General features: G+C 32.7%; 4 protein-coding genes and 1 long non-coding RNA gene across 6 annotated transcripts; 3 read left to right on the top strand and 2 right to left on the bottom strand.

Moving 5' to 3' along the window:
* Positions 1–235: 235 nt before the first annotated feature.
* LOC100749882 (xyloside xylosyltransferase 1) lies at positions 236–2,009 on the bottom strand. The gene is made up of 3 exons (XM_003489272.3): positions 1,271–2,009; positions 708–1,181; positions 236–593 (listed from the first exon to the last, which is right to left on the bottom strand). The coding sequence occupies exons 1-3, from the start codon at positions 1,661–1,663 to the stop codon at positions 387–389; spliced, it is 1,074 nt and encodes a 357-aa protein (XP_003489320.1). The 5' UTR covers positions 1,664–2,009; the 3' UTR covers positions 236–386.
* A 100-nt stretch (positions 2,010–2,109) lies between these two features.
* LOC112212818 lies at positions 2,110–3,543 on the top strand. The gene is made up of 3 exons (XR_004461713.1): positions 2,110–2,468; positions 2,610–2,959; positions 3,414–3,543. It is a non-coding gene; the product is annotated as an uncharacterized LOC112212818 (long non-coding RNA).
* A 10,271-nt stretch (positions 3,544–13,814) lies between these two features.
* On the top strand, positions 13,815–16,489 carry LOC100748217 (basic helix-loop-helix transcription factor amos). Of its 2 annotated transcripts, XM_033320558.1 has the most exons (6): positions 13,815–13,927; positions 14,000–14,240; positions 14,688–14,845; positions 15,137–15,248; positions 15,520–15,731; positions 16,084–16,489. In XM_033320558.1, exons 2-6 carry the CDS (start codon positions 14,137–14,139, stop codon positions 16,188–16,190), a joined length of 693 nt encoding a protein of 230 aa, XP_033176449.1. In that variant the 5' UTR covers positions 13,815–13,927; positions 14,000–14,136; the 3' UTR covers positions 16,191–16,489. The 2 variants fall into 2 exon arrangements, with proteins under 2 accessions (XP_033176449.1, XP_033176450.1); XM_033320559.1 differs by having other exon boundaries at positions 13,833–14,240; positions 15,523–15,731.
* A 744-nt stretch (positions 16,490–17,233) lies between these two features.
* LOC105680727 lies at positions 17,234–20,968 on the top strand. The gene is made up of 3 exons (XM_012385227.3): positions 17,234–17,996; positions 18,675–18,972; positions 19,198–20,968. The coding sequence occupies exons 1-3, from the start codon at positions 17,572–17,574 to the stop codon at positions 20,848–20,850; spliced, it is 2,376 nt and encodes a 791-aa protein (XP_012240650.1). The 5' UTR covers positions 17,234–17,571; the 3' UTR covers positions 20,851–20,968.
* A 112-nt stretch (positions 20,969–21,080) lies between these two features.
* LOC100749642 (transmembrane protein 26) lies at positions 21,081–25,615 on the bottom strand. Its single transcript, XM_012385236.3, has 6 exons — positions 25,064–25,615; positions 23,983–24,160; positions 22,872–23,279; positions 22,348–22,706; positions 21,898–22,251; positions 21,081–21,584 (listed from the first exon to the last, which is right to left on the bottom strand). Exons 1-6 carry the CDS (start codon positions 25,255–25,257, stop codon positions 21,548–21,550), a joined length of 1,530 nt encoding a protein of 509 aa, XP_012240659.1. The 5' UTR covers positions 25,258–25,615; the 3' UTR covers positions 21,081–21,547.
* Positions 25,616–27,248: the final 1,633 nt, after the last annotated feature.

Here is a 27,248-nt window from a genome sequence, read left to right as displayed (position 1 = left end):
TGGTCCACTTTCGTTCAACAGTTTTTATAAATGCACTTTATATAAAAATAGCACCTATCATGTTTTACAACACATATCTGGCAACTCATATAAAATCAATTTCAAAAAATAATTTGCATCTTATTTTCAACGTTTAAGCCTTATAATATTTAAAATATTTAATGTACAAAACACCAATACCTAAAAAAAAAAAAAATACTTTTTATGCAACTTATCGACTAATATTATTTTTCTCTTAAATATTGTTACTGTGATGGAAGATATGTATTGCCACTGAAGAATCACAGATTCTAAGGTTAATAACATGTTCAAATAACAACAGGTACTGCTTTTAAACTTTTGCAAACAATAGTTATAGTTTGTGCTCTTAGATATTGCGGATATGATTAATCGTTAGGTATGGGGGCATTGCAATTTCCATGCCATAATTTTGTTTCTGAATCACACTTTGAATATTCTTCAAATATATCTGCATATCCACGGTCCCTCCACCATGTACACAGCTGCCTATTCCATCCACAATCAATAGTGTGAATTAATTCAGGTTTTTCCATTCCTAAGATGGTATAAAAATCCTGATCTCCTAAGTGACCCTAAGAAAACATGGAAAATGTAACAACTTTGCAATGATAGTGTTAATCATTATTATTATCACTTAAATGACTTTCAACTTGACTTTATGGATAAATTATTGTTATATCCTTTACCTTAAAATGATATTTCTTTGTCATTGCATCAACACTTTCTCTTTTCACAATTGCATCATAAACAGAAGAATTCCTTAATTTGTCAAGGTTAAAGAGTACCACTCCACTGTTATATCCACAATAACCACCTGAACTCGCAGGTTCTCCAAATAATGTGTTAGGATGTTTGCTACGATACAAATACAAAACGTGTCTGTAAACTGGAGTGAGCTCTGGGGCCAGACCAAATAGTGCTTGACTTCCAAAAGAGTTGAATTCTTCAAAAAGCTCCTTGATGTCTTTGCGGAATTTGGTGTCAACATCAAACATTGCTGCAACACTTTGTTCAGCTGGAGCTATTCGATGTAAACCTAGGGATAGGAAAAATAATGCATCTGAATAGTAGGTTCCTGGTTTGCTGCTGAAGTATGGAGACATGACAGACACAATGTCTTCCAATTGCAATGCTAGTTTATGTACATCATAATATTGCACCTGAAACAAAGGAATAAACAAATTGTAAAATCTTGTAAGAAATATAATTTGAGAAGATCAAAATTCTAAACAAAATTCTTCTGCTTCACCTTCATAAATTTGCCTGTGGATGAGAGAATATTTGCCAAAACTTTCTCTGTAACATTTTTGCTATCATCATCAGTTATAACGTGGAATGCAATGTTAACAGAGGATAGTTTGATTAAAGACTCTGCAAAGATCTCAAATTTTCGTCGCATTGGAGAGTTACTATCTACTTTGGTGAATATACACCAGACATTATAGTAATCTTTTTTATCTGGAAAGAACACTGTCGTCGTAATGGTATCTTCATGAATATTTGTCGACTCGGTGGTCGAAGCATTTTCTTGGACTCTGTGCAGTATCCAGCGTGTACCATTTGACGTCTGATAGCAGTAAAACAGAACAAGAATCACAACTAGGAGCGTCAAATTGATCAGCACCTTGCTTAACAGGAGCATTTAATTACTCGATCATGTTCAAGTTCCCTTCGTACACTCCAAATGGCTACAGTTCAATATTAGAAAAAATTTATTAAAACTGCAGATGATGTATTTATACTTCACTAGGTTATGTTATTGAAGTTTGATAAAATGTTAGGTTATGTTATTGAAGTCTATCAAAATCATTTAATGGTGGTCATACTATAGAACACATAAGTAAACAAAAAATATACGTTCAATATTTATTAAATTATGAATGGGTAATTAATGTGCAAGAAAGAGGTCACAAGTTATTTGGAGAAAATAAATACTGAATGTAATACTGCAATCAAAACAATACACTTACTGATGCGGTTGTTTTATTATCTGCATCAAAAACATTGAGCGCTTTCTTCTTTGTCTTGCATAGTTCATGATACGTTATCCCAAATCTTTGAAAGTCAAAAATAAGTATGTATTACACAATTATAGATCCAGTAAAATGTTATTTAATATTGTAAATATATCTGGGAAATAAAATGTTTGCAATATGTTTGTTAGAGTAAAAAAAATGAATTCAAAGTTCAAATTTTCCCGCTACTCCAAGGTTGTGGACATAACAGTTCCTGCAGTGATAGCTAGATGGCGCTGAGAATACATTATGACGCTACATAAATTAATGCTTAATTTCAACACACTAATATTCAAAATGCTTTATTGAAAGCAACAATTTCGAAATAGTATCAATTTTACTGCAAAAGCTTATCAAAGTATGAATTAGGGTGCATTAGCTTCTTCCTTGAAGTACAATTTTTAAAGATATGTGTTACCAGATATTACAAAGGTATTGTAAACGATTAAAATATATGTATACAATACAAAATGAAAAAAATTCAACCAATCTTTTACCTTAACCACAATGATTAATAATCTTCTTTACCCTGCTCATAATACAAAAACGTTTAATTCTAGAATTATGTTTCAGTTTTTAGAAAATGTTATTGGAACAAAAAAAAAGATAGACTAGAAGAAATTGATAAAAGATTTATTCTTGAAAGAATTGATTGACAATGGAAGATAAATAGAGATTGGAAAATTTTCAAGGACACCAGTCTGACGAACTTGCGTTGACGAACCTGCGCCTTTTTATACGTATTATCTCCCATGCTGAAATGTGGACCAGCAGCCTACCTGTCCTGTGCAGAAGACCTCTCGCAGTATTGATCACTGCGGGAGGGAAAGGCACGTTGGGGGATAGTCGATGAACACGTGGCAGCAGTCGAACTTTTAAGTGAGGATTTTCACTCCTCACACACGCAAATAGGATCAGAAAAAGTAAATAAAATAATGTTTATATATATATATATACATATACGTACTGATATTAAAATGAACAAGATTGTTAAAATGAATGAATTGTTAAATTAATGAATATTTGAAAATATTGAGTTTATAATGAATAGCTGCAGTATTGATCCAGCTTGGTTCAAATACAGATTTTGTTATTGAGCAGGTTTTGCATGATCTTGAATTTGTATTGACCTCTGAAATTAAAACTACATAATGTTCCTAATTAAATAAAAGCTAAGTTTAATTTTGTCAAGAGTAGTACATAATTAATTCTTAGTATCATTTATTTTCTTTATCGAAATATTGTTAGTATCATTAATTTTCTGTACTTGTATTTATCAAACTGTTGGTAATCCTAAATTTAAGTTCTATTTCCAAAAAGAAAGATATCAAAGAAGTTATGAACTAGTTAACCAGTTAACAAACGCTACCTCTCCAGATATCCTCCATTCCGTACCCTTTAAATCCAAAGCATATTTTGTACCCAGAGTTGGTTGATCGTGGTAGCAATGGGAAGACGTTATCGAAGGAGGCGGTCGAAGAGGGTGAGCTATGAAGGAGCGGTACAGAAGGGAGAGACGAGGAGAATGCAATCAGAGGGGTTGATAATACGAGCAAACCGATAGGAACCGACCCAAGAGCAGCGTAATGGTGTTGGTATATAAGGCACGAGCAGCGAACGTCTGCTCCTGACAGCCCATTACCACTGTACAAACGCTAGCACAGAGCTTTGGGAGGATGGCGAAGCTTCTCCTCCCTCCCAACGTCCCGTCCCTTTCTGCGTCTGTTTCCCTCCTCCAGCTTCCCGTCGCTCTTCCTCCGCTTATACGACTTGCTCGTCCTGGGGGAAGATGCTGGAAACTGCCGAAGAACCAGCGGAACTTCCGCTATGATTTCGTCGAACACGAAAACTGCTGTCTCTAGTATGAGAATAGGATGTTGTTTGGAGGTTCTGAAATGTTTAAGAAGTTTTGGGTAGTAAATGATAGTTTATATTGAATTTGAGGTTGAAGTTGACTTTTGAAAGCTTTAAGTTTGGTATTTTGAACCTTAAAGGAATAGAAGGTTAATTTTAATAAAATTCGTTGAGGGGTTAAGGGAACAGAGTTAATATTAATAATATTTTGGGAAGTTAAGGGAATAGAGAGTTAATTTTTTGGAGTAGTAATAATCTAGTAATTTGTAATCTTTTTATTTTAAAAATTGTCATAAAGAAAGGATTCTCTTTATTTAGCATTAACCTTTTGTTCATTTAATTTATGTAAATTCTTATATTAACAAAAATTGTGAAATTAATTAATCAGATAATATAAGAATTTACATAAAGTTAAATAAACTTGTAAGAAATAACAATGAATGTACAATTTTAAATTAAATTTTGAAACCGGGCTAATTTGACAGGGCTAGGAAGGTTGGTGTTAATTGATACCTACTTGTTAAATATAAGGTTTGTTGTTTTATGACGACCATTCATCGTTTTATACAAGTTTTAGACATCATAGCGAAGCATAGGTCTAATTCTCGAAGAAAGTTATCAATTTCTTCCCCTAAAAGTAATTATATCTAAAAGATCCTTTAAATTCAATATTTGCTACTTCTTAATCTTATTACGTTTTCACCACAAACGTTCAAAAGCTCCAATCTCCAACTTTCCCTGCTGATTTACTCTAATTTGCCATTCTCAGATACTAGAAAACAATCAATTAAACCAAATATTCCGCTTCCTAGTCTAACTTTTATCTTTTTGCAGGAACCAGAAAGAGGTTATGTCACGCGAAGCGACGTGTAATCCGACGAAAGGCAGGCAGATCTTCGTCCAGAAAGAAAGCAGAACGTGTAAGAAAGGGAAAATCCGTGCGGAATCAATTCGCCCCGTGTATCCCGATGCAGGGAGGGTGACTGGTGGTTTTTCAAGGGTGGCGTTCGGGCCACGCCTGCCGGCTAAGCCACGCCCGTTCACGAACCTATCCCCGGAGGCTGTGTCGAGGACCGAAGGGCTAATAATTCACGTCACGAGCACACCCCACCATAAAGAGTCAGCCACAGCCGTGGCGCGTCGTATATTCGGTATTAGCGTGCCGTATGAACGTTATCCAGCTCCAGTTACTGTTAATTACCGATCATCTTCCGTAATTAATTGCCTCCTCGATCGATGGAATCTCTTGGCTGTCGACACTGTTGGTTGCTGGATATCGATCCCGCGTCCCCAGTCTGTGCAAATCATTTTCACTAGGTTAGGTTATGGAGTACTCCTGGGAGGTTATAGAATATTGCCGCAGAGCACTATTGATATTGCAATAGAGGTATTTTTTCATATAGTTTGTGTATTGTGAAAGATTTATAGTCGAAGATGTTGAAATTGAGAAGAATAGTGAGAGGATATTGAATTTTGTCATTTTTGAGGGTTAGGTTTATAATTATCTAGGTTGAAGGGCAACACCAGTATAAATTTTAGCTCTTAATTAGAATTTTGGAATGTTAAGATAGTATATATTGAGATAGTGGGATGTTCTGCTTAGCTTAATGGATTTTGATGGTAAAACAGAACATTGATAAGGACATATTAAGTTGTGCAGATTCTTAGAAAAGATGTTGAGATTGCATGCATGTTCAGATTGAAGAAATTCAAGAATATAAATAATATTAAAAAATTAGAAGATCATGTAATATGGTTTATACAATAAGAATATTTTAATATTTTAAAAGAATATTTTAACTTAATATTACCAGAGACGTTATGAAAAATGATTCAAGCAAAAGTAAGTAATAAATGAAAAGTATGGATAGAATTATTTGCAGAATGAAATAAAAATACCACGATAGAAATAAATTGGTAAAATATAGAAATTGCTGAATTAAATACTCGTTTCCATTGTGCGTGAATGTGTTCTGGTCCAGCGGCGGTGTTTTAATTCTGAAAATCGATATCATCTTTTGTCATTTATTATCTCGCCAGGGAACAAGATCGCAACGATACAGGCTGGAGTGAGGTAATTAACTGGTCTGACAATTATGTAACATATTGACTCGTTTACATCCGGACGTATTTCATCGTTATTTGATAATCCATCGTCATCATGAAGATGATTGTTTTTGATGTGATTGCGAGTCGAACCTTCAAGCATAATTCAGGCTTTTGTAATTTTGCAATTTTCATTTTTTAGTGACAAAATTTCACATCGTGTTATGAAAAACAATTTTAAAGCAAGTTTATAGGAAATTATTTGAACAGTTAAAATTTCAAGTATATATTACTTTACATTAACATTTCATATAGAAAATAACACACAAAATCGTAAATTAATTTTGTTTATTATATATTCAATTAAGTTTGTATGTTAAAAATTTAATTAGTTTATTGATATAGAATATTATCTACGATAATATTAACTGTTACAAATATTATTACAATATTATTATTTTTTAATTTCATCGTCATTTTCATTAAATCAGTATCAAATCAATGAAACTGCACAATGATAATAGAACTCACTATAATACTCTAACTACGAACAAGAACGTGCAATCTATATTAGTACAATATTCAAATAAGTTCTCCTAACAACCAAACACATCAATCTCCAAATCTCCAATTTCATCGCTCCAAGAAATACATCAAATTTGGTATTCAATCAAATTGAAGGTAAAATTCTCAAGAGTTTCAATGAAGCAAACAAATCGGTTGAAAATCGGTTACAGGACGTAAATTCACTGAAAGGAATCGACTTTGTCGCCGGTGCGGTGGTCGACGGTGTGCCCCTAAAATTAGCCACAGTGACATATTGAAGAGTGCACCGAAGCGGGCGGGTCACAGTGCCCCATGAGCCGCTTCCCCCGTCTGCTATTAAGCACAAAAGCGGTGCCCTGGGAAAATCAACTGACGCGTAACTAAACGGTGTATCATTAATTCCGACGTGTATGTTTATATCGACAGCGTTAAGCAGCATTTGCACGGCCAATTTTCCATGACGATCATAGTACCACTACAATCTTCTGTTTTTTTATACATCATCTTTACTTTCTTCGTCACAAAAAGTTGTTTAAAATGGTCGAAAAATTTTCAATGAAGACGTATCAAACAATCGTCTCACAAAAGTAGCAAAAAATTAATAAAGCAATCGATAACAACCAGAAACGTTAATATTCTCTTCGTACCTTTTACGTTTCCTGTCTCATACCTATTCAACACTCACAGAATGAAATTCATGTCACTCGTTTCCTCTTTTTTACCTACACGCACTCTAGTTAAATTGAATCGAACTAACTCTGTCTCTATTCCCTGTGTTCGTTTCGTCTTGACGCCGTCTTTCACATTCTGTCTTCACTGACACCGAAACCGGAGCTCTTCCTTTTTCCGCAACACTCTGTCGCGACGAACGGATACCTTTCGTGCCAATCAAAGGCCCTCCATCGCCGAAGGTGAACGCCGATAACCGGTGCTGAGAAATCGACGTTTCCGCTCGACAGCTTCAACGCGTGCGAACCATCGCACGGATTGGTGAATTTCCAGAGGTGAAAAAGCAACGACAGAGCTTCAATACTGTGGAGTCATAGTCAATTCCTCGTGTTTCTGTTTCAAGCACGTTTTAATATACGCCTCGATGATGGTTTCATGCGCAGAACTGAAGGAATTGTTTGTTAAGATTGATTTGACAATGAGCGGGGAAATGTAGATGAGAATTCTGATTATAAGTATTAGAGAAATTCAGGTGAAAAGTAGTTTGATAATATTTCAGTCACAGATAGGATAAATTTGGGAAATAGGAATTGTTCGAAATTTAAGGTTAGAAGATTTAAATAAGATTAGAAATTGAATCATATTTAATTGGAAATTAGGTTAAATTAGGTTAGATTAAGTTACTAATCTTTAGCAAAATTGTGTCTTAATAAGAATTTAACGTTGTATAACAGGATTTATTATTAAGTCAGAAATCTTAGCTTGAAACTAATGTAGGTTATGGAAAGTAGAATTTAATGGAAATTTAAAGTTAACAAAAATTCAGGGAAGCTTTAAGCTTAAAAATTCTTGAGATTACTTAATTGTAGATAATAGAAATTAGAGCTTGATAAGAACTTAAAGTTATAAAGAAATTCGACAAAGTCTAAGATTAAAAGCTTTTTTCTTAGCTAGGTTAGAAACTTATTGCAGATTATGGAAGGTAAAACTTATTGGAATTGAATATTCAAGCGTAAAAGAAACAAAATTGAGTCTGACCTACATCAGAAAAACTGATGCCTATCAAAACTCTAGTTTACAATATTAAATAAATTAAAAATACCTAAGATTGAGATCAAAATAACAAAAAAAAGAGGTCCAAATTATTACAGATTAGTTCTAAAACACACATTTCTTATCAAAATCTAAATAACAAGACGAAAAGATGAAAGATAAAGCGGAGTCGAAACGCGTTAACCATTTAATTTTCCTGGTGCCTTTGATCCTTCCAATGAAGGGCAGCTCAAGAACCACACGCTTCATTGTGCCCTAGACCGTCACTACGGTGGTCCTTGGTCGAAGCAAACAGGCTTTGGGCCACCAAGCCTATTTGGTACACGTGTCCTAGCACGTTGAATCTCGACGATCCTCCCCCTTGTTGGGTCGAAGAAGAGACCGAGCTCGTGACAAAAGGTCGACACGCTTCGGCACGTGGCTGTCAGTGGGACAACTTCAGGGCACCAGTAAGTGCCAACGAGTAGAGGGGTCGCGAAGCTCCTCTCACTGGATCCTCTGTTCCCTCCATTTTTTCTTTTTCCTCTATTACCTTTTCGCTAGGCTAACTTAAATGACTGAGTGGCTAAGGTAAGAACAGGTTCTCTTTAGATCAGGTACTGTTGGTGATGTAAAGATAGGTATGAAAAAGTTCGGGCTAGGTTTGTTGAACGTTAAGTATTATATAGAAATGTTATTGTAAGGTTAAATGCAAACTTGGTATTCTTAGTGTTCAGGTTATAATTAGATTACAGCCATACTAGACTCTAGATTATAAGTAAATTGTAGCTGATGTTGTAGTCAGTTTATAGTTGGGATAGATTTGAGTCAATCAGCTAAATCAGAAATAATTATAAGGTAATTTTGTAACCATTCATATAACAATTAAGTTTTAATCACAGTACAGTGGGTTTTCGGTTATAAATAAGTTGTGGATAGTTAGTTCTTGTATATAACCAATACATAGTGATTTTCAAATTATAAATAACTATTTCCTAATTTATATTTAAGAATCATAATTTATATGTAAGCGATGATTTAAAAAAAAGTTATAATTAATCTATAAATTAACCTATAATGTGAATTCTTCTTGAGCAGATCTCTTAAAACAATTTTTCTTTTTTATTTCTTTTTTCCATATTTTCAACGTCCCTCTTTTTATCTTTCCTGGTAATTTTTCTTCTTTCTCCTGGCAATTGTCTCTGATATACCCTGTGCTCTCTCCCTCTATCTCTCTGTCTGTCTCTCTCCCTTTCTCTCTCTCTCTCTCTCTCTCTCTCTCTCTCTCTGTGTGTGGCTCTTTCTCCCTCTCCATTCTGGTCTCTTTTCAACGTCAGACCGTCGATTGGCCGCAATTCAGTGTCGCGTCGTTGCACACAGTTTGGTGGCGGTGAATGTCAATTGCATTGCTCCGCATATTTCATTTCAGGCTGCTCCACGATCTATCACTGTTTTCAAGGGATCCTAATGATAATCTTGAGAGGAAGAAAAGACAACCAAGTGCCAGAAGTCTGTAGATTGGTTACATTATGGAAACTACTGATGTTAATTTGTTTTTATAGGAACTAAACTAAAAAATAAGATATTTTAATTATTTTATAAATATTCTTTTAATTGTGTTTATAGTAGTCTTCAGATCAATTATATCATGGAGATTAGCGATAGTGTCTTTTTATAACAGTCAAGAATAAATATAAATTCCTAATTGTTTTGTTATTTCTTTATAATCAAGTATGGTATGCTTAATGTATATTGATATTTTTGAATAACATATTTAAGAATGTTCAAGTTCATGTTTAAGAATGTTTTATTCTTAATTATTGAAAGTTTTTAGTTTGGACGCAAAAAATTAGAATAAATAATTATTAAAATAAAAAAGTAGTATATTGTAGAACTGCAATATATATATGTATATATATTCTTCTCTTCATTTTGTATTACAACAAAATAATAAAAATTCATGTTAATATAGAAGAGTAATGTTATTATTATATAAATCTAACTTCATTCCCAGAATAACTGAAGTTGAGACAGCATCCGTCGGATCCGCAAGATTCCTCCATCAAATAATTTCTCCCAATTCTGAACAGGTTTTCCTATCAAAGAGGGGTTGGAACTTTTCAAAAAAAGTTTCAAGACAAGATGCCTCAAACCCTCTAGATATACTCTCGTTTTAAATAACTTATAGAATTAGAAAATATTTCTGGGAGATTCATAATTGCTTTCTGAATTTCAAATTCCTAATTTTAAAAAGCTTATACCTAAATGCTTAATCACAAGCACATTAACCAATAATTGAACATAAACATTTCATTTTTAAGCTATTATATATAATGATCTGTCTAAAGTCTCTATACTGTTCTAGCTATATCCTCAATTATAATAAATACATCAACCAACAGTTAAACATAAAAATTTCATGTTTAAATCTTATGTAGCCAAAAACCTAATTCACTGCAAGTATCCATATCACTCCAATTGCATCCGTAATCGTCATTTCAATCGTATCTATAAAAGGATCAAATTAAACAAAGACTTTGGGATAACAGCAAGAACCACGAAAAATCTCAAGTTTACCTTTCCCAAACCGCAGTTTAAACAGATTGGTGGCTCAGATGGCGTCACTTTCACCGGGAGCCTTGTCGGTATATTTAACCAATAAATAATTTAGCAAACAAATTGATCCCCAGAGACTATAAACAGATACTTAGAGGCACGCGTTTCACTCTGCATCTCCGTCGGGGTATGAATTGACCATATTTTCTGCGAGGTTAAAGCGTACGATGATTGGACAATAAATATTCGATAGAGTACGAGGCCCCTACTGTGAGAACCGAAGTGGGGCCCGCGGCGTGAAATCTCTATTATCGAGGGGTTGGTATGGTACCCCGTTGTTCGATGGTGGTTGTATGTGTACTCTGGTCAAACTGGTGCTGACAGGAACCCCTCGCCCCTCGGAAATAATGTAATCGCGAATTAAATGTTTGCTCGGATATCCGCGATCCCTCGGCATTTCTACGATATGGAAAGGAGAAAAGAGAGGAAACGCAATTATGTTTGTGACATAAGTGGGACGTTTTTAGTGATCAAAAATATATTAGATTGTTGTTTTTAACTAAGGAGATTGGAAATTTGAATATTGGTGGAAAAATTAGTTTAAAAATTCAAATATTAATGAGGAAACTTGGGATTCAAAAAGTAACGTAAGAAAGTTAGGTTAAGAATTGAAAAATTCATTTAGTGACCATTGGTCAGTGGACAGTTAGAATGTACTTAGATGACTTAGATGTAGTGTACTTAATATTGATGAAGTTGACATTCACTAACTATTTTTCAGACGCAAAATCTATTTCTACGATCATCACAGAATTTAGCAACACCATTCCAGTTCCTAATTGAGACACAATCCGGTTAAATTAAATGGATAGTATTGTTAACTTATGTAGTATAGTTAGCAATAAAAATAGAAATGATTGTAGACGATATTAGAAATAAAATGAGAAAATTACGATGATTATATTAAGGAGTAAAATAGAAGAAAGAAAAAAAGAGATTCTATGAAGTAGATAGTCATGATGGCACTCGTTCTCGGTTGATATTGATAAAATCTTGGAATATCGTTTCTGAAAGGAGGATGCCGACCAGATGCGACTCAAGTATCGGTTTTACGAGTATCAACTCGCAAATGTTCCGGAGCGTGCCGTTTCAAGTATCGCCGTGACAAATTTCAAGAGAGCATTGTGTACCCACAAACGATTATTTATCTCAATTTGTCACGTACAACAGGGGAGAGATTTGGTCCACGTCGAGTTCCCGTGCATCTTTCATCTTTTCCATCTTATTTTAAAAATTCAGATCGGACTTTTAAACAGATCAACTTTTTATCAATTTTTCCTTGTTATTTCTAATTTGTCTAGAAATAATTTTTTAAATAAATAAAGGTGGAGTGAATTGCCATTATTATTCAACTTTTAATTGTTCAAAAAAGTTAGGATATTGTTATATAATATTCTTTGATAATAATTTTGCAATTATACGAAGTAAAAAACCTTTCACCTTTTTAACCTATACATATTTACAACTAATTTTTAAATAGAAAAGAGCAGTATCTTCTATATCTCCAATACTATATCTTCTCCCTAACGATAAACTGTTATTTTCATAAATATTACATCATTCCGAAACATCAACCTAACCTTCAATTTTTTCTTTCAGGAACCTAGCATGAAATTAATCTCCAACCAGCAGATAACATCAAAATATGCAAATTGAACGTGGAAAGGGCTCTACTTCTTTCGTCTGAAACTTCGATTCACATACGTTCCCCGACATAATCCCAATTATGTTGCGAGGTCTATAGTGTATATCGATGATCGACAATAGTAATTCACTTTGGAACCAACCAAAGGCAATGGGATATAGCTTTTTCAAGCTAGATGATGACAAAACTTTGTCAGTTTACTAGGTACAACCCTAGCGAACCAGCATTGTGATCGTATTAACACCTTGCATAATTGCATCGCCACCGACGCCGCCGCGTTTCTCATTGTGCCTCCGTTAAACACGTCTCATTTGAATATTGGCCCATTCAGTGTTCTGTCTGTCGCACAACCTCTCTTCCTCGCACTGGAAAGCTCGATCACTGATAAAGGGGAAGGTTCGTGTACTCGTGGTCGCTTCCTATAATGTTCTCTGTACTCTTTCTCAGGCTGTCAGCTTTCTTTAATTATGCACCATTTGATATAGATAACACGAATGAAATATTACCGATTTTAATAACATTATTAACTCTTTTGAGTACATATTAATTCTTTTTAAGGAAGAAGTCAAAATTCTAGTGTAAATGATATCCATGACGTAAGTAGGAAGTTTGTTGTGATTAAGTTGCCTGCTTTCTATAATTGGTTATAGTATGTATGAGTTTTTGGAGAAATTAATATTAACTCCTATGGGAGATGGAAACATGTTTACATGGAAAATATGAATTTGCCTAAATATCTGCATTTAAAAAATTTAATAACAATATTTCAAAGTTATTACCCAATAAAAGTCTACCATCTTCCTTTAATCTCCACCTCAATTATACAACCTCGAGTTGCAAAAAAGCTCACCTCGACATCTCCGAAAACCTCCAAAAAGTCCTCTAAAACATCGTAGATTATTCAACAAATTCCAAAATTAATCTCCGCCTCCAAAGTATTTATGTGTCACAACAACCTAACCTCTTCATCCGGAATAATATTTCTAAAAAACTTGCACAAACCTTACCATCCATGAAAGCTCTCGAGTGACCCGAAATAATTTCGTGGAAAATTTCCAGGTTTTAAGAAGAGTTCCTCCGTGTGTCTCGTTGGTCGGACTGTCGCCAAATTGTGGAAGGAGGAGGGCGAGGCGGACAAATTTCGCTGGGAAGTGGGAGGATGGAGGATGGAGAATGATAGAAATAAAATTTCCGACGGCAGTAACAATAAACCGCAGCATTCAGTGGGTTCCTACTATGCTCGTTCAGCGATCCACCAATGGCTGAGTGGTCTGAGGGTACGTTTCACCCTGTATGGTTTCCGATTGGCTGGATTCTCCGCCCAGGGGTTGCATCGATCATCCCCTTGGCGTTTCCACGGGTTTTGGTATATAAAGCAGCCTCCCCAGGGACACTGACGATAGTCTGAATCCTTTGCTGTTCGTGAATCTTCGGTTCTCACCGACCACTATCGTGAAGTAGTGACCTAACCTAGGAGACATAAGTTAATGTTAATATTACTAATCAAGTAGCAGGGATAAAACAGACTTTAACCAAAAAGTAAATTTGGTTCTAGAAGTGAATCTTTTGTGGAGAGACTTTTGAGGAGGACAACTGGAAGTTGGGCAAAAGATTTTGAGGAATTTGCAGACTTGGTAAATTAATTAGAGAATTGCAAGTGAAGTGATTAATGATCTGGTAAGGGTAGGAAGCATGGCGAGCCATTCGAGTTACGAGTATGAAGACAGGGGGCAGAGGATGAGGCACCGGGTCGGCACCACTTCCAGGGCGGCTGACTCCACTGTGGCTTGCACTAGGTAAATTTTTTGCGGACAAAAAATGAATCTCTCGACACTTTTCTAAAAAATTGGAGTTAAAGCATTATTTTCTTGTTATAAAAATTTAATTTCTCTAGAATTACTGACAAATCTTGATGTTGAAGTTTAAAAGATTTTATTCTGGCTTGTTCTGAAATTTCACAATCATAAACTTCTGAGCTCCTAAAATTAACAAATTCTAATATTTCAAATTTCAAAATTCCAGAATTCCAACATTTCAAATTTCCAAAATTCCAAGATTTGTCTTAAGATTTTTCATTTCTGAAATTATTGTTGAATACGACTGTAATAAGTAAAATTATTTTCTATTATAAATGAGAAACATGGGAATGTTGTAGAAAAAAAAAATTTGCTTAATAGATTAACGAATAGACAGAATAGAGAATTTAGACCTTTTGATGAATTGGTCATATTTATTGATTACAGCAGTCAGTATTACGTGGGTCCAAGCAGTGATATCAGCGAGGAGGACCTTGCAGAGCTTCCTTCCTGCGTTTACGCGGGTAGATCCACTCAACACGTCGCACACACCTCCCCACATACTCATTCTCCTCTCCATTACCACATGCCGGTTTCTACACCTGGTAATTTAAGAAAAGATCAAATACAAAGTCTTGATTTTATGTATTTTAGGATTTCCTATAATTGATTATCCTTAGTCGGAGCGAAAAATAAGTAACAGTTTTGTCTGAAAAATTTGTCAATATTGATAAGACTTAAAATCCTAAATTAGAATGGTTTAGTAAGCTGTAAACCGGAAAATTCGAAATGTCCAAATTATTTCGTATATTCGAATATCTTGCGGAACTTTTTTAACATTGAGCGTACAAATAAATTTTTCTTTTCGAATTTATTATATATTATTTTTCCTTTAGATCACAATGATACGGAGATCAATGGTGTAGAAGAGGGCTACTACCCAAATGGCAGCCCCTATAGAATTCAACGACACGCCGCCAATATACGCGAAAGAAAACGCATGCTGAGGTGAGAAATTATTCTCAACGAAATCTTTATCCAATAATTTATTTAAATTATCATTTATCTTTTACGTAATCTAGCTCTCGAATAGCCTATACAAATATATTATAATACTAATATCAATGTTTAAATTTTTATTACAGTTATCTATTTTTATTACATTATTATTTTTTGCATCATGTTAAATATCACTTTTGTTACAAATTTAAAAAATTGTATTGAAGAGAAGAATTTAATAAATTGTGAAGCAGGTTGTCAGTGTGATTACGATTTTTAGCAGCATCAACTCGGCTTTCGACGAGCTCCGAGTTCACGTTCCAACGTTCCCATATGAGAAGAGGCTGTCCAAGATTGATACTCTACGTCTGGCTATAGCGTATATCGCGCTCCTTCGAGAAGTGTTGGCTGCAAGGCTCGACCCATTGACCTACGTCGAGAGGTGCCTTAGAGGAGAAATAAATGGTGAACGCGCTGAATGGAACACCAGTGGTGAGAATCATTAATTAGAATTATTTGCTTTCCAGTCAGGAGTATGGAAATACCTTAAAAAATTAGAATATAATAATATATAATAATATGTATTTCATTAAAAAAAAAGTAATAACTTTCGAGGTCATTGGACTTTTTCACCGTCCTATTTTAACTTCGCTATATGTTTGTTGTATAATCATTTTACTATATACATATTTATATTCTTGTAGATTATATTTTATTTTATTTTAGTCTAGTTATTTAATTCTAGTTACTTTTTTAAAAAATAGAGGACGTTCGTAATATTGAATATTTAAATAGTTTATATTAATAAAATAATTAAATAAATAAGTATTGTTTCTAATCGTAGATCTGACAGCACGTTTGTCGTGGATAAATTGGGAGAATTTAGGCGTGAATCCTAATCGACGGTCAGTCTTAACCACGCTCGCCCTAACGACGGACAATATGAATTAAAAATACAGAAGAAGAAAAAAAAATCTCATCGAGGATAATCGCAGACGAATTCTCCTTTTCTTTGTAAATAAATCCCAGTCGAATAGAGTGCCAAAGGATGTTATACATAAATATGTATACATTTCAGTTCTAGTCTGGATCGTGCAATACGAAGCGATGATATTATATTTCGTATTTCTACATATAAATAATTATATATTATACGTACACGCGTGTACATGTAAAATGGGAATAGCTATACATATATTCTAGTTTTAGTATTTTGTTTGGAATAAAATCAGCGCTTGTGAGAAAACCTATATCGATCTTATGATTCACTACTTCTACACCCTTTGTATGTAATATAATATGTATATACATATACTTTGTTTAAGATTATAAATTATATTATTTTTATTCTGATTAAATCTTAAAATAATTCTGTCTTTTAATTTCTATATTATTTATTGAAGGTTTAATTTAATATCATGTGTATATCTATTGAAGATTTAGCAGTTTGTAAATATTTTTTATTTAAATATTATATAGCATTAGTTATAAAATTATGCCCATGATCGATCAATTAATAATTCTTTTTTATATTTCCCTAATATTTCCAATAACTGTTACTGCTTATAATTTCATAATCGTATAATATTAATCTCAATAATTGTCAGAATAAAAAGTAATAATTTTCCACAATAAACGTTGCAGTATTCTACAAAACAATTATTAAAATTATTAATATCACATATATAATATCTGAAATTAAATTGATATTAATTTTCTGAAAATTCAATTAATACCAAATGAAAATTTAATCAACTAAACGTGAAAATTTCTTTAATGATATGAATCAAAATTTAATTTAAAGTTGAATCTGAAAGTTTGACTCAGTACCAAATTAAAAATTAACATCTGAGCGTATAATGACTAAGTTCACAGCATCCTCTCGATTAATTAATTTAATTTCAGGGTAACATCTTGTTTCATGGTGTCATCGAACGCGAATCTTGATTGCCAGATGACACTATTGTTCCCATTATTGAAGCAGAGCAGAAACAAAAGCATGTGACACGTGCCCGGTGTCAGTATACTGGTTATGTTTCATCAGTCACTTTAAACAGGAACAGATTCGTTTAATTGGCAAGTGTCTTCTACGGAATCTCACAATATATCTACATTAAAACCAATTTATAAATATTACCATTAAATCTCTATTTTTGTGTGTAAGAATAAATAATTCTTCCCAAGGACACGTGAAGTGTATGACGTGTATTCCATTATATTCCACATCTTGTCTCCGTCCATTCATCTCTATTTCAAGTTCACCGAAAAAATCGCAAAATATTATATACGTGTGTTTGTCAATATTGAATAAATAAGTTTTATGTGAAATGAGATGGAAGATCCGAAGAAAATGGAATCGAAACAAAAACAATTTTCCGATGATGATGATGTGAGCGTGATTGCTGTGATAAGAAAAGAAAACGATCGGTGGTCGATGGAGCAACAAGATGAAAAACCGGTTAAGCAGCAAGAGAGGAAACGAGTGTTCGAGTTGAGCGACGAACGGTGCAAAATGGCACTCCGGAAACAGCTCGATCTGGATTCGTTATCGACCGAGCAGAATAGCAAGGCTAAGGAATACGAGGCTGTCGAAATTTTGCGGAAACTTCCGCCTGGCACCATTGTGATTAAACGCGAAAAGATATATAAAGATGATAGCGATTATGTAAGGGAGTCTACTGAAACGAGTAGCGGTGGATCGTCTTCTAGCAGTGGAGTGACCAAGGTTAAGAGGATCCATCGCGCTACGAGGAAAAAGTAGGTTCTACGAAAGACGAGGAAGTTTGAGATTTGGTTTCTATTATTGAGAAATTGATTTTAATATGTGGTGGATGAGAGTTGGAATATTTGGAAAAATGTTATTTTTAGAAATTTTTAAGCTTGTTGGTAGATAATTAAGAGATATTAAATATTTAAGATAATATACTAATTTGTGTATATTTGGCAAAGTATCTTTTCATAAATATGTGATATTTGGGGGAAATGTAGAATAACAAATGTTTTACTATTAAGAAATATTTTCAAGTCTTCAGACTTTCAAAATACTCAATTTTCCAGCCACCAAAATTTTCAGTCTTCCAAATTCTCAAAATTTCCAGTTTTAAAATTGAAAAATTTCAATTTGTTAATTTCCCAATTTTCTAAACATTCAAAATCTCCAAATTTACAAATTCCTAAGATGTTTAATTTTCAAAATTTTTAATTCTGAAATTATTAATTTTTCGAAAACTCCCAAAATGTAAAATTTTGAAGTTTTTCGATTCTTTAAATATTTAAAATTTCCAAATTCCCGAAGTTCTTAATTTTTCACTTCCAAAACTTATTCGCAAATTTCTGGAATTTCAAATTATGCAAATATTGGTTCTGGATTTAAAAGATTTCAGCAGGATTAAATATTTCGAGAAATTTATATCATTTCGTCAAAATTTATTGTAGCCGTGGAACAGCGGAAGTCAGAAGAAATCCCACGCGCGTTACCAAAAAAGACCAGGACAAGGATTTTTCCCGTCCAAGACAACGATTACTTTCTGCGAAACGAAAGGAGATGCTGTTCAATTCTGAACACATTAAACGTGGAAAATCTTCCACCATGCCTTACATGAACACAAGGTCTGTTACTCGTAAAATGTATAATGTGGGGGCAACTTATCAAGCGCCCACTGTAAGAGATGCAACAGAGTGGAAAGAATGGCCTGCTCATGGCATGCATGAACGACCTGTGTTTCATCCACAAGTAAAAATTTTGCATAAACAATTGTTATAAAAAGAGCTTAGATTTACAAATTTTTGTATTTTAACATTTTACTATTTATACGATCTGTAATGTTTGTAATACTTTGTATATTTTAATATTCGTAATATTTTCGAAATTTAAATGAAATTTCGAATTAAAAATGAACATGTTTTCGAGTAAATAATAATTCGTGATGTTTTTCAACTAACTAAATATATTTTTCAGGTTGGCCTGGCTGCAGAATATTTGGGCCGTTACTTTACAAGCTTAGACGGATTCTCTTACCGAGAAATAATCGACAGACCGGAAATAGAAGTGGTATCCGTGGATCCCCATTGTGACTACCTCCCATCATCTGCTGAAAAAAAACGAACCAAAAAGATCAAGCCTAACAAAGGCTCTTCCAATTCCAAAGGTGCAAAATCAGTCTCTTTAGAGTCTACTGAAAAGAACAAATCTTTTGAAACTTGCATGCATGAAAGTTTCCACTGTGTTCTTGGTTACTGTTCTCAAATAATGACGCCAAGTTACAAAACGAATGTAGAAGGGAAAATAAGCATGTTAAACGAGAGCAAAAATTTATCCAACACTAGCAAGGAAATAGAACAGCATTCTTCGGCGATAAACACACTAGAACGCAGCTCCAAAAGTGATTCTTCTGTCTTAAGTTTTAAGGAGAATTTACAGAAACCAGTGGAAGAGAACAAATTCATGGACAATTACGCAATCACGATGTTCCCACAAAATGTGAAGAATTTTACTCAGGTTCCAAAAACACGTTTATTTCCTGCTCAGAAGGTTTATATAGCCAATCCTCAGAAATCCATTGCGTTCACTAATGCAAAAACCTTTCAAGGAGGGCATATGAAGATTCAAGAAATGGCACGACCTTCCAAGAGCCCTTTTATCATAGTAAACCCTTTAGACACAAAGGAGACACAACTTTTGAACCCAAGTACTAGTACCATAAATGTGAGCAGAATGGAAGAATCTTCAGCCAGTGAAGAGACGTTAGGAGAAGTGACTTCTATATATAAGAATGTATCCAGTGAAGAGATGACAGTGAAACAGGCTCCTGTAAAGCAAAGAAACAAAGTGGAATTCACAATGACAAAACATCTTTTAGATAATATGCAACAGAATAAAATTCAGTTTGGAAAAGAATCAAATTCTATGGAAAAGAAAATATGTTACGAAACTACTAGCAAACAGTTGAACTTAAAAACCATGTCTGGCGGCATGAGTAAGGCCTGGTGCACTGGAGAAGCTTCAGAAATAGCAAAAATTCTTTCTGAGTACAATAAAAGTAATTTAAAAAAGCCAGCTATAGAAAACCAGATACCCTATACCAATGTAAAGAACATTAGAGTTAAAGAGCTCTGTAATAAGGAAGAAAATACCAAACAAAGTATTCAAGAGAGTTTTATGGACAGAAATGTGAATATAACTTTTCCTCAGGGAAAATGGAGGCGGTTTCATTTAACTGTGGAGAAGCTGAAAGACCTAAAAAGTAATTCCAATGAGAAGAGACAGTCTTTGGGGATTCCAAATAAACAGTCATTGTTTAAAATTGATCAGACAATTGGAGAAATTTCATCTGATAGAAAAATTGAAGTTCCTAAACAAGTGGAAATTGTTCAAAGGGGACAATCAAGTATAATGAACTTGGAAAAGAAAGAAAGCATTCTGATGGTGAATAATAGCGTAGATTCAGCTATTGTGAAGACACAATCTTTACAAGAATTGTTGGAGAATACCGCCATGTTATATTGCGCCGCTACTGGAACTCACCAAGACGATTTGGCTAATTATATCGATAATTTAGACGGCGTTCAGAGCATACAATGGTTAGAAAGTTGCAAGGATTTAATTGTATGAATTATTGTCATACAGAGAAGCATTGCAAGGTTTCTTAATTTTGCGATGAAACTCCAACGAATTTGTATTTCATAGATTTTAACCATCTCTTCCACTTAATTTTATGTATACACAAATACTTTTCTTCTTTAATCGTTGTAATCAATATTTTAATTAGAGTAAGAGTGAACTAGGTGTGCAAAGAATATACTTTTGTTCCTTTACTATCACTTTCATTAACTAAAGCTGAAAATAGTAGAAATATCTTTATTCATACGATTTACATATGTCAAGCAGCGTTTAGTTAATTATTAGTCGCGTTTATATATTAAAATAACATCTTAGTGTCCTAGAACACGTTCAAACTACTTAATTTACGCTGGTAGGGTGCTGAACCTAAATAAAATCAATCTTGATTGTTCTTAACTTTTTGCACTTCAATTTTAACTTCAAATATATTTTAATAAATATATTGTTTTAGTAATCAATCATAATATGAAAATAGATTAAAAGACTAAAAGTGCTTATAAGAGATAAAATTTTGAACTTTTTGTGATACTTTCATAAAAAGTGCAGAGGGTTAATTAGTAAGGACTATTTTCTTTGCCCTTGTGGTTAATACAATACCATCGTTGATCCCGGCGTATATAAAAATCATGCAAATAACGAGGATCGCAAAGTACACAAACAGGAGGGCGATTATGCCGAGGCATCGTTGTCAGTCTCTGTTCTGACGTCGCTTCCTATGAACATACCTGTACAAAAAGTAATGCAACATATTCCCAAAATTTTCAGAAAAATATCTATACTTAATACATTTCTAACTATATATAAAAAATAGTATAATCTATATCCATATTAATTGCTACTATGTAAAAATTATTTTTTTATTACAAATTCCTATTAAATAATCAAGTGTTCAATTTCATATTGTAATAGTTCCTAAATATAATGAATGTTCTGTGAATAATATTATTTTTTGCTTTATAATTAATTTTCTTTATTTTATTATAAATTGAAGTGGCCAAAGTTTTTGTTATATATTTGGTAATTTATTAATTTATTTACCTTTTTCTTTCTGATTCTGATTCACTTTCTTGACTAACTATTTTATCAGCTACTTCTTCTGTTGTCGATTCATCTTCTTCGCTGTCGTCTTTGCACTTCCGGCTTTTGCTTGAACTTTTACTAGAATCCTCGTTCCTAGTTTTCATTTTAATACTCTCTGATAACTTCCTGTCCCTCTTCACCGACGATCTTTTATCAATTCTTTTTCTACGTTTGTCTTCATCACTGGAAATTTCAATTTTTGTGCTTTCTTCACGTGAAGATTTTTTTTTGCTATCACCTCTCTGAGATTTTCGATGTCTTCCAGAATTTTTGGAGCTAGATGTGGAATATCCGGTGTCCTGGCGCGTTTTTCTATAAAATTATAAAATTTCCAGATAATAAATTTGAAAATTTACTAGTCAATAAATTAATAGGTAATTTTTAATTATTCATTTATGTATTTTAAACCTTCTGGAATGACGAATATTTCTAGGAGAGGAATCAAATTTATCTGCTTCTTCCGTAGTTTCCTCACTGTCTGAATAATTAGCCTCTATATCTTTGTCTCTTCTTCTTTTTCTTCTTCTTTCTTCAGAAATCCTTTTACTTTTTACATCTTTGTACATATCTTCTTTCGATATGATACTGATGCTAGGTACTTCAGATTTCTTCTTTATCTTGCTTCGATTCTCCGTCTGCACAACGTACAATCGGTAAAGTTGCAGCAGTATTACTAAAGTATTCTTGCACGTGAAGAAAATGTTCATGTAGCTGACTATGCGATAGTGGACGATTAAAATCAATCTGAATGAAAGGAATGGTCCATCCTGTAATATTTTGAAAGACATAAAATCTTCAGTTTCCTGCTGAAGACGTAAAAGTTCAAAAAAATTTTGAGAGAAGGTTTTTCGTGAACCGACAGGAATTTTCGGTTAAAATTTGAGATTTTGTATTGAGTTGCCACGAAAAATATTCTAATAAATAAAACAGACCTGTAGGAGCATGTTCAATGCAATTCCCCATACATCAATGCTGCAGCAACTAGTTTCAGTGTGCGCTCTCTTTTTAACGGCGTTACCAGAAGACAGTCTAGATTTTCGGGACTTGGTGGCTGTAAGGACGACTGTAAATTGCATCAAGGACCACGCCCAAATTCCTAAAGTCAAATATACTAAAACGGGTTCGCGAGCTATGCGGTCTTCTTTAAAGGAATCGAAAAATTCAATGATGTCTGCTGCTGTACCAATGTAAACCAATAATAATTGACTTAGTTGATCTCTGGTTAACTCTCCCTTTGGTAACATCCATCTTCCAATGATCAGAATTAACATCAGAAACTGCTCGATCAAAGTTACCCAGGTCTCTGTCGATATTTTTATGTCAGGTAGATTTATATTTACCTAAATGATAAGTTACAGTGCATTTATAATAATAAAATAATCACATTTATAGGAATAAATTGCGAAGTTTTATAACAATATGATATAATTATTGAATTTCATTTTGGGGTATACAAATTTGTAATTTTTTCTATAAAAAAAATATTAATTCCGCAGCATGGAGATAGATGGATTAAAAGAGGTTATAGCCCACAGCATCGTCTCTTTGCGATCTGCACTATTCAAGAAAAATACATCTTATTTTACTATTACAAATAAACCATTCATCTATCTCAAAAGAACCGAAGAATTCAACTTACAAGAAGTCTATAGTTTCAAGCCTCAGAAACTTTAATTTGGTCCTGTGGAAATCATTATTTTAAAAATAATACATATATATATATATATATATATATATATATATATATTAAGCTCATGCATATTGCACAGTTTTCTAGTTACCATATGTCACTATGTGTGTTAAGAAATAGTTGGTCGGCAAAGTCACCACTGTGATACCGACCTCTCAGTACATATGTGCGCATAATTTTTAAAATAGTGATATTCGTGCCTTAAAATTGATAACTTCGAATTTTGTTTTGAGAGAAAATTTCCTTTCTGTTTATAAAAAACATTGCAAATTCGATGTGCCCCAAAACGAGGTTTAGTTATATGTACATATAGTTTACAATATTGTGAATAAAATAATGTGAATTGAACCTACACCAAATGCTTTTTCTAAGTGTTTCAAATCTTCAGCTGCCAGGTTGGTTAAATCGAAATTTTCGGATATGTTCACGTTCGTTTCGAACGTTTTCATTCTCCTATCGACCTTATCTAATTCCAGAAGCCATATCGCTGGAACTACACTGCTTAGGTACAAGAAAACGGAAGGACAGAACCTTCAGAAAAAAGAAATTTTAAATATTATATTAACTTATTGTATTTCTACTCCGTTAGTAAAACAGGGTAGTTAACGATAATGTTCCTTAAAACTATAATACATAATAAACAAAATGTTCGTCAATTAGAGTGAAAATTATGGTGTAATTAAGTTTGAGATAGTAAAGATTATCTTCTTTTGTAATTGCACTCTTTCTTAATTTAATATATTGATCGTCTTCGGGAATAGTAAAAAATACGACTTTCAAGGAATCAGTCGATCAATCATATGATATGAATGGTAAAGGATATTAGAAAAAGAGGTCACTGTTACGCAGCTCTTTCTGTATATCGATAATTTTCGACGTATAGTGGATTGTGTCTCGTCCCGCTCTTATTACTAATGCTCCAATTTCCGACTGTCAAACTGAGACGGACCCACAAAAACACACCCTTTCCTTCCCGGAGGAAAGTAGGTTTGTTTTAGCGTATAGATTGTTGCATTAGAGAACTTAAATTTGGTTACTATTCTTTCTGTCTTATATATAAAGCAATGTTTATGTATAAATATTCGCAAAATATATTTGGAAATTAGATTTGAGTATTTATATATACGTATAATTAATATCTATTTAAGTTATTTCTATTTTCTAGTAAAAATGTATTTTATTATGTTATAATCATTATTATTTATACATAGAAGGTTTATATAGTAATTTTTATTTCATATAATCCCTAAATATTTCTTATTAAATTTTGTTAATAAAAGGAATATTATTTGAAGAAATTTGTTAGTATTTAATATTATTATTTATTTATTATTTCGGTGTAAATTATTATTTGTGTTTTTTCAATCACGACAAATGTAATTAAAATGATGGAAAAATAATTAAATAATTAATAAATAAATTTCCGTTACTTACCATTTCCATTCTTGATTTTCCTTTATAGTAAGCGTGAAAATTCCTTCGAAAAACAGTAACAAAATTGGGCAACTCAAGTACCAAAATAGAGGATTCTTTTTAAACGTAGTTACTTGCCAAATTGCAATAAAGCCATGAGATGCGAAAACCAGTCGCGTAATTATCGCTTTAATCGTAGCTAAAAATTTTGCCATTTTCACAATAGAATTTTTGTTTTTCTATTTAATATTTTTCACTATATAATTTTGTTTATTGTCATTCACCAATTTTTTAAAACACACAAATATCTACTGGTTACACTATGAAATAGAAAAATATTGATAATACGAATTTTTTGAAATTTTCATTTGTATATTACATTTTTTCACTGAATCATTTTTTAGAACAATGAAATAAACAATTGTTTTGCGGTACATTGAGTGTCGTTTAACTGGAGCCCACTGTATCAGAACTGGAATGAAAGTATAGAAGCTTCAGAACGTTTGTATTTCAAACAGCCGCGCGCATGCACAGTAAAGACGGTAGTAGTGCTTAGAATTTATTTTAAACATGTGTTTCTTGAAAGAAAATTCATTATATTATTAAATAATTTAATTTGAAACATTTTTCAGCTACAAAATAATTATAACAAAATATTTCATTTGTACAAAAATTACAAATTGGTAGAATAAAGTTATTTAGAAGGAAAATGTGAAACGAAAATCAAAATATAAAGAATAAATTACAATATTGTACAATAAAATATATTATTACAATAAAATACAAGAAGAAAAATTATGTAAGAGTCATTTAATAATGAAAAGAAGTTCAAAAATTTGAACCATTATGAGTAATTCGCGGTAAGCTACGTGCATGTGCGTTTGGTAGCTCTGTTCCGCAATCCACAGTAAGCGCCGAACATCGTAAGAGTAAGGAAGTTCTTCATTTCTCTTAAACAAACATTCTATTTTTTCGTAGTCTTCAATAAATTTGTATACTAGAAGTAAAATAAATTATTTTCCTCATTCCTCGTTTATGATATTTAATATGAGTTATATTATTGTTTTATATGTATATTCTAACCTTTCTTACTTCATACCAAAAAATTATGTTTAATTAATTTTTACGTAGCAATAGCCAACAAAAATGTTTTACTACTTAAAGCATTTGAATGATATCAAGGTGTAATAAATCTGTTCAAAAGTTATGAATTGCTTTATTCAAGTTTGATTATCCATTTCTCACAAACAATTAAATTCTTTCTAATAATTCTATAAAAATAAAGAATCGTTGGACAGAACTATTTCTCGGTCAATTGTGTTAAAATGCATTGCTCTTGTTTAATGATACGCATTACTGCAAAAAGAAAATGAAATCAAACAGGAGTTAACAAGCATCAATAGTTTTTCCGTAACAATTTTTACTTGTAAGCAAATACGACAATTTTTCTCGTGAAATACAAAGGAATTTTGTATTTTGCAAGTGGTTTATAAAAATCTACCGTTAAACGTTTTTACAATAGATAAAGGAATTCTATTTTAATTAAAAAATGTTATTCATTCGTTAGAATAATTCTAGGCTTTATTTCATTTGAAACCTCCTTTTTGTATTGTTTTTCCAAGCAATAAATATTTCCATTTCTATGTACCATCATCTTCATTTATCGATATATTTATAATATTGCGAAAAATATTTGTTTCCTTTATCAATCTTACAAGAGTCACTACGTGGATCAGAAACTCGCTTAACACCAGAATCACATTATTTTAAAACAAGCTAATTACGATCATTTATTTGCCCTGTATAATTCACATACATTTTCACGGTTTTATCAATCATATGCAGAATTAGTTACGCTTATATTTTATTTCATTCTATTTAATGTGATTCCAACACAATCTAATTTACAACCCTTTACGTCGTTTATGTCTCATCAGGCAATTTTTTTACATCAAAATCAATACACTATTAAGTCTCGAGACCACTTATTTCGGATTTTTAAAATATAGCTACAGTTTAGTAAATAAAAGTATGCAATGAACAAAAGAGAATGAATATTAATATTATATTATTAACGAAACAATACGTACTGGATATATCATGAAAAGTTTTCTCTTTTACTTATAAATTATTGAACAATGATAGATAATTTCAAGCCTGACCAGAAAATAAGACCTCAAAGGGTTATTACAAACCATTCCTAGAA

The sequence above is a fragment of the Bombus impatiens genome, unplaced genomic scaffold (genome assembly GCF_000188095.3).
Source record: "Bombus impatiens unplaced genomic scaffold, BIMP_2.2 scf_0320, whole genome shotgun sequence".
Classification (NCBI taxonomy): domain Eukaryota; kingdom Metazoa; phylum Arthropoda; class Insecta; order Hymenoptera; family Apidae; genus Bombus; species Bombus impatiens.
The sequence above is the reverse complement of the archived record's forward strand: the minus strand, read 5'-3'. Positions and strand labels throughout refer to the sequence as shown.

What these genes read in the sequence shown, in the direction of transcription:
- LOC100748217 (XM_033320558.1), top strand. Translation starts at nt 14,137, where the DNA reads ATGGCGAGCCATTCGAGTTACGAGTATGAAGACAGGGGGCAGAGGATG. An exon ending in TCCACTGTGGCTTGCACTAG is followed by an intron (nt 14,241 to 14,687) that starts GTAAATTTTTTG and finishes TATTGATTACAG; the next exon opens with CAGTCAGTATTACGTGGGTC. An exon ending in GAAAGAAAACGCATGCTGAG is followed by an intron (nt 15,249 to 15,519) that starts GTGAGAAATTAT and finishes TACGATTTTTAG; the next exon opens with CAGCATCAACTCGGCTTTCG.
- LOC100749642 (XM_012385236.3), bottom strand. Translation starts at nt 25,257, where the DNA reads ATGGCAAAATTTTTAGCTACGATTAAAGCGATAATTACGCGACTGGTT. An exon ending in GAAAATCAAGAATGGAAATG is followed by an intron (nt 24,161 to 25,063) that starts GTAAGTAACGGA and finishes TTTTTTCTGAAG; the next exon opens with GTTCTGTCCTTCCGTTTTCT. An exon ending in TCAGAATCAGAAAGAAAAAG is followed by an intron (nt 21,585 to 21,897) that starts GTAAATAAATTA and finishes CTTTTTGTACAG; the next exon opens with GTATGTTCATAGGAAGCGAC.
- LOC105680727 (XM_012385227.3), top strand. Translation starts at nt 17,572, where the DNA reads ATGGAAGATCCGAAGAAAATGGAATCGAAACAAAAACAATTTTCCGAT. An exon ending in CATCGCGCTACGAGGAAAAA is followed by an intron (nt 17,997 to 18,674) that starts GTAGGTTCTACG and finishes AATTTATTGTAG; the next exon opens with CCGTGGAACAGCGGAAGTCA. An exon ending in GACCTGTGTTTCATCCACAA is followed by an intron (nt 18,973 to 19,197) that starts GTAAAAATTTTG and finishes TATATTTTTCAG; the next exon opens with GTTGGCCTGGCTGCAGAATA.
- LOC100749882 (XM_003489272.3), bottom strand. Translation starts at nt 1,663, where the DNA reads ATGCTCCTGTTAAGCAAGGTGCTGATCAATTTGACGCTCCTAGTTGTG. An exon ending in CCACAGGCAAATTTATGAAG is followed by an intron (nt 1,182 to 1,270) that starts GTGAAGCAGAAG and finishes CCTTTGTTTCAG; the next exon opens with GTGCAATATTATGATGTACA. An exon ending in CAAAGAAATATCATTTTAAG is followed by an intron (nt 594 to 707) that starts GTAAAGGATATA and finishes ATGTTTTCTTAG; the next exon opens with GGTCACTTAGGAGATCAGGA.